This window comes from Pelecanus crispus, chromosome 12 (assembly GCF_030463565.1).
Source record: "Pelecanus crispus isolate bPelCri1 chromosome 12, bPelCri1.pri, whole genome shotgun sequence".
Lineage (NCBI taxonomy): Eukaryota > Metazoa > Chordata > Aves > Pelecaniformes > Pelecanidae > Pelecanus > Pelecanus crispus.
In genome coordinates, this window is record NC_134654.1 from 12,882,233 (window position 1) to 12,888,369 (window position 6,137).

At 52.4% G+C, this 6,137-nt stretch overlaps 1 protein-coding gene across 1 annotated transcript; it reads left to right on the plus strand.

Moving 5' to 3' along the window:
* Positions 1-2,986: 2,986 nt before the first annotated feature.
* SUPT4H1 (SPT4 homolog, DSIF elongation factor subunit) lies at positions 2,987-5,851 on the plus strand. Its single transcript, XM_075720012.1, has 5 exons — positions 2,987-3,055; positions 3,416-3,522; positions 3,634-3,689; positions 3,898-3,951; positions 5,429-5,851. Exons 1-5 carry the CDS (start codon positions 2,987-2,989, stop codon positions 5,494-5,496), a joined length of 354 nt encoding a protein of 117 aa, XP_075576127.1. The 3' UTR covers positions 5,497-5,851.
* The last annotated feature ends 286 nt before the right edge of the window (positions 5,852-6,137 follow it).

The following is a 6,137-nucleotide window of genomic DNA, read 5'->3' on the forward strand; positions in this document are numbered from 1 at the left end:
TGCAAGGTGCTTCTTCTGACTTCATTGGAAATCAACAGCTCTCACCACTTTTGATCACTTCGTTGTCCCTCATCTGATGCCATCTTGGCCATTTGCTGCATTTTGCCAGCAGCAGGAGAGGTGAAGACACAGGGACATATGAGCATTTCTGGGAAGGAGCTGGGTCAGACTCTTTCCATTGCAAAAAATCCACCCTCTCATCTGGCAATGTGAACAAGTCTCTCACTCATCCTCTAACTCCTCCACCTACCCTCAAAATAGGTGTGATGGCTAGCTCTGTTAAGAGCAACTAATTTGTTGAGCATATTTCAAACCTGAGGTGCCTTCCGTCACAGGAGTCATGGAAAACCTTTGAGCTCACGTGGCTCCTGCTTCTCTCCTTCCTCCCTCATTGACCAAAGACACAGCAAAAATTCCCACCAAAAGTATCCATAATAAATGCAGAGCAGAGCCCCATCCATCACCCAGCCTTATCTTCATATTCCTGAGACACCTCAAATGATCCTGCAAAGGAATTTTTCAAAATACCCTTCTGCCTTTTCTAACATTTTGATGTTGGAGAAAAAATTGCGAAATTGTTACGCTCTCGGTTTATTACCTTTTTTTTTTTTGCTCCCATTTGTGCTTTTTTTTTTTTTTGGAATGTCACTAGTTCTTATTTCCTACATATCATAATTTGGGGACATTCAAGTAGAATAAAACCTGCCAAGTTCAAAACATACAGAACCCAAACAGTTTTCATACAGCAGGGAATTAGACTGTTGAGTTCATTGCCCTAAATGATCATTCAGGCCAAAGAACTAGCCAGATTCCCATGTGAAGTGCGCATTCATATGGCACCAAGTGTTTCCAGAGTTAATGATAATGAAGCACTGGTGAGGATACAACACTGGAGCTGAAGGTAACTCCTGACAATTTGAAACCCGGTGTAGGGACAGAATTCTTCCATCTGCTCAGTGCTTGATAAGCTTTCTGTGTCTTCCTTTGAAGCAGCAGCTGCTTCTCCAGTTCAAGAGAGTGCACTGGTTATGTAGTCCCAGTTCAGGATAATTCTGCCTCTGCCTTCCTTCATTGGTGAGGAAAGTTTTTACAGGGTTTGTTGCCCTTAATCTTTGAAAAAGGCATCTTTGTCCCAGCTGCTAATCAATCACTGACATTCAAGTGATGGTACTAAAAGTCAGCCAATAGCACTATTTTAAACAACACATTATTCCCTTGCTAGTGTTCATTTCTTGTCTCCAGTGACTGAGCCACTGCAGGACCTTTCAGTCTAGAGAAGAGCTGAATTTCTTTCATCAAAGAACCCAACAGAATTACATTTTAACCTTTCTGGGCTCTTCTTGCTTGTTGTACAGAGCAAGCAGAAGACACAAACTCAGATGTTTTCTCCCTTGCGGGGAAGTCAGTCTTAAACTAGAGGAAAAAAAGCCAAGAGTGGGTCTAGATTCCCCCTGTTCAACGTCTTGTGCACGTGGTCCATGGTTTGTCTCAACTAGCTCCCTATGTCCTTGAGCATCCTGGAGGGCTCAGATGACTTTACAGAGGGGAGAGTCATGAAATCCAGGTGCTCCCACTGGTTTCTTTAGGAGTCAAGAAGGCTGAGAGCCTCCAGGAATGCATTTCACTGCCTCAAAGGAACGAGCATCTAGTTTGCAGTCTAAAATTCCTCCTCTCTTTCCCTCCTTATCCTTGGAAAAAAGGAGAGCTCTGAATCTGTGGCAAGTCCCAAGCTTCTTGGAGAAAGTGGTCAGCACTAGCGCACCCTTTCCACTCCCTACTGCAGTATTACCAGGCTGTGCAGGGCAATGCCTGCTTTAAAGTGTTTTCCTTTTCTGACGTTATGCTGCTGCTCCTTTTCATGTAAAAAATGGCCATCCTAGATGCTGGGCCCCATTCCTGGGGCTTGCTGAGCTGAATGAAAGTGTGCGGGTCTGCCTCCATGGGTTCTCAGGTGGGAGGAGAGGGAGGAACTCTCTGGGAAGGTGGTTTTTAAGATCTTCTTCATTAGATGGACTACCATCCTTGGCTGCCTGGAAGGGAAGCAACATCTGAGAAAATGGGGAACGGCTCCTCTCAGTTCCTGCACCTTTTGCTTCTGGGTGATGCTTTTGAGTGCTCAGTACCTTTGGGCCCCATCACTGAACTTCTTCAGCATCACTGCAACGAAGCAGAGCTCATCTTCCTTTGTTGCATCAAAAGTCCCAGATGAAAACTGATGGAAGCCCCAACTCCCTCTGTCTGAAATGGAAGCCGAAGCCCTTCCCCAGCGACTGCCGTCTTCCCTGAGATGGGTACCATGTGCCGGGCTGGCTGGACCTCCTCCCTTCCTGCACACAGCCTCTGCTCTCCCTTTTATAATGTTCAGATCCTTTTGAAATGTGAATATCGGTTTTTTTGTTGTTGGTTTTTGTTTTGGTTTGGTTTGGTTTTTTTGCCGAGTCTGTCCCAGCTCTCGGAGCTTGGGAATAAATTATGACCCAAAAAAAAGGAAGAATACGTTTTATATATATGCAAAACTTGTGTATTTATGTCGATAGAAACAAAGATGTGTGAATATGCTGATGTGCTCAGAAATATATTTATTTACTAATATATTTATCCATGTACTCGGTCTGTTCGCCTGGTTTTGTTCATTGTACCGACCCATCGGGGCTGCGCTGCCACAGGCGCCTCCGCCCAACGCCTTGGTCGTAAAGCGCTGGGACGGCGACGGCGGCGAGAGGGGCCGCCCCGCCCCGCCCCGCCCCGCTCCGCCGGCAGGCTCCGGCCGGCAGGCTCCCGCCGGGGCCGTGGGCCGGCCCTGCCCGTGACCGGAGCCACGGCGCCCGCCCGGGCGGCGCTGCCCGCCCCCGCCTGCCCTCGGCGGCTCCCTGCCGCCCTCCCCCGGGCACAGGCCCTGCGGGCCGGCGGGCGCAGCCGAGCCGCCGCTGCCAGGCCCGGCCCCGCTCTGCGCCTGCGCGGCGGAAGCGCGGGCGGCGGCGGCGGGATGGCGCTGGAGACCGTCCCCAAGGACCTGCGGCACCTCCGCGCCTGCCTGCTCTGCTCCCTCGTCAAGGTGCGACCGGCACCGGGGCCGCTCCCCGCCCGGCCCCGTCCCGGGCCTTCCCCCGCCCGGCCTGGGCCTCCCTGCGCCGGCCCGGGCCCGGGCCCTTCTCCCCCTGCCTACCGCCCGGCTCGGGCCTCCCTTGGCCTCTGGACGCTTCCCCGCCCGGACGGGCCTTCCCCGGCCCCCCCCCCCCCCCCCCCGCCGCCTCCCGGGGCTCCCTCCCTACCTTCCCCTGGCGCAGGCCTACCTGGCTCTCGCCGGCCCTGCCCGGCTCTCCCCTCTTTTCCTCAGCCCCTGCAGCCGCCCCGGTCCCGGCTGGGCCCCGTCCCTCCTCCCCCGGCCCCGCGCTGACGCCTCTGTCCCCCTCAGACCATTGACCAGTTCGAGTACGACGGCTGTGACAACTGTGATGCCTACCTGCAGATGAAGGGCAACCGGGAGATGGTCTATGACTGCACCAGCTCGTCCTTCGACGGGTGAGTGGGGCCCGGGCCGGCCGCGTTCCCCAGGGTGCCTGGGGATCCCATGGTGGCACTACGGCGTCACCTGGCCAGGAAACGTCCCCTCACTCCCATCCCTCCTTGCAGGATCATCGCGATGATGAGCCCTGAGGACAGCTGGGTCTCCAAGTGGCAGCGAATCAGTGAGTGGTTTTTCCCAGCTGATGTGGGAGCTGGAGATCCCTTTTCTTCAGCAAACCCTTCTCTGGGGCAGTGGGTGTTGCTGTTCAGGCTGCGGAGGGGGTTTCCCCTCCTGATGAGGGGGCATCTGCGCAGGCGGAGGCTAGCAGGGATGCTTGCCCACCTGGCTGCTGCCATGCAGGGTAACTCAGTGGTTTTTTTTCCCCCCAGGTAACTTCAAGCCAGGTGTCTATGCAGTGTCCGTGACTGGCCGCCTGCCCCAAGGTAACACTGCCAGCTGGTGTTAAAGGGAGGCTCCTGCACAGATGGAAGCTGAGGGATTATTCTGAACATTAGGTGTTGGGGATGTAGCCATCTCTGAGGTGACAAACTGGGCAGTGCATTGCACTGTACCTTTGTGATGAAATCAGGATTTGGGGGTTCAGTGAACACTGTACTGTGAACGGAGCACACGGTGTGTGCATGAAGGGATTAGCAAGGTGACTGTAAAAAGGAGATGCTGAACGGGAAGGTGGTTTCAGGGTTCTGCAGACAGGTTTTCTACCTGCAGTCATTCAGCACTATGCCTGCCAGAAGTTGATATTGAAGATGCTGCTGACTAAAACTAGGCCAGCTGTCAGAGGGTTAAACTGTGATTAAAGGGTGACTCCAGAAAGTGGGCGCATTTCAAACTGTTCAGCTGCAGGGAGACACAAAGGTTTGTCTATAGAAAAGAGTTTTGCAGGATGGGGTGCTGCTATGGCAATCTTGGTGAGCAGATACCCCTTTCCATCATCATTCTGCACTGAGGGCTTATGTTAAGCTGGGTTTTGAGCATTTATAGATGGAGTGGAGGATGTAGAGGGGTGGCCTTATCTCTGTAATGCAGAAACTGCATCATCCATCTAGCTGAGAGCACCCTGCCCTGTATGTAGCCCCAGAGCAGACTCCTAACCTGTGCCCCTTCCCAGGAGTGCTACAGTCCTGTATCCCCAGGATGAAAGCTGTTCTTGTGTCTGGAATCCCAGGCTCCTTATTTCTGACCTGAGCTCTGCTGTCTGCATTGGGAAGGAGCTGGAACATCACAAGGCTTGAAGCCAAGCCCTTCTGGCACAGCTTTGGGCACATCCAAAATAACCAGAGTGCGTGATGATGGTGTGAGGTCGATGTAGCTGCAGGCGGGGAGCACAGGGCAGCAGGTGGAGGGAGTGCAGGTGGGAGATGCTGTCTTCGTCCTCGCTCAGCCCATCCTCACATCACGGGGAGGAGTGAGAGGACTGGGGAGCGCGGTAACCAGCAGGCTGTACTCATGGGCCTTGCAAACTGTCATTTGGCTGTCCCTTGGCACTGGTGAGCGCCATGCTGAATGCCATGGTGCTCTTCTGCTATCCCTGTTCTTAAGGGGTTACTGAGAAGGTGGGACATGCAGGCAGATCACAGAAGGGACTGAACAATTTAAGAAGTACCCTTAAGAGCTTGAGCTGTTCAGTACAGTCATAAATGTTTTCAGGTAGGAAATAATGCAGATAAAATCTCTACCTGGTTCTTCCCCAAGGCAAAACAAGAGTTGATGTTTGGGAGCTCTGTCTAGGCATTTAAACTAGAAGAGGGAATACTCATAACAGTTCTACTAGAAGAAATGAAAAAGATGATTGTCCAGTTCTTGATCTCTGCAATGAAGGCTACATGCCAGAGCAACCAGATTTTTTCAGGGCTCCTCATCCCTAGAGAATACTGAAATGTGTTTGTCTCCTTGCTGCAGGGATCGTCCGAGAGCTGAAGAGCCGTGGCGTGGCTTACAAGTCCCGAGACACAGCTATAAAAACCTAAGGGGCTCTTGTGCTGCCTGGAGGAGTCCCTGGTGCTGCGTTCGGAGAGGCAGTGGGCATGCGGGGCGCTGCTCTGAAACCTTTTAGCTTTAGCATGTGGGAAAGTGAGCCTGGACTCCGAGGGAACTTACTGTCTCGGCTACTCTCGCTCAGTATCTCTGGACTCTGCCATACCATGATCTGCCCACACAGACCATAGACAGTTTTCTGAGCCTTGACAAGGTGCGGGGTGCGAGTAGGTCTGGGAAAGCAGTGTTTAATGGTGATGCACAAGCTTTTTTACATTTGGTGTGGAAAAGAGGAGAGCTGGGATATAGCTGTGTAAATATTTCAATAAAACATAGTGCTTGGTCAGAGTTGAGTCCATCTGTATACTCTGTCACTAGTTTCACCTGCTGCAGGGAGTGGATGGTGTGGTGAGGGGTTTCGCACTCAGTCCCCCACCTGCCAGACTGTTTGGAGCTTAGGATTGCCATCACTTCTTATGCCATGGACCACATTTCTGCCTCGAGAGAGAGATCCTGCCCTGGCTGAATTGGGGTGTCCTTTGCTGTAGGAACAAGCAGACTAGTGATTTGTGCCTTACAGCTCACAGCTGGATGAAATAGGTAAGATGATGTTAAGTATGTCATGTGGAGGTAG

Coding starts and splice junctions, on each gene's coding strand:
- SUPT4H1 (XM_075720012.1), top strand. CDS start 2,987: ATGGCGCTGGAGACCGTCCCCAAGGACCTGCGGCACCTCCGCGCCTGC. Junction 3,523..3,633: donor ACCAGCTCGTCCTTCGACGG/GTGAGTGGGGCC, acceptor CCCTCCTTGCAG/GATCATCGCGATGATGAGCC. Junction 3,952..5,428: donor GACTGGCCGCCTGCCCCAAG/GTAACACTGCCA, acceptor TCCTTGCTGCAG/GGATCGTCCGAGAGCTGAAG.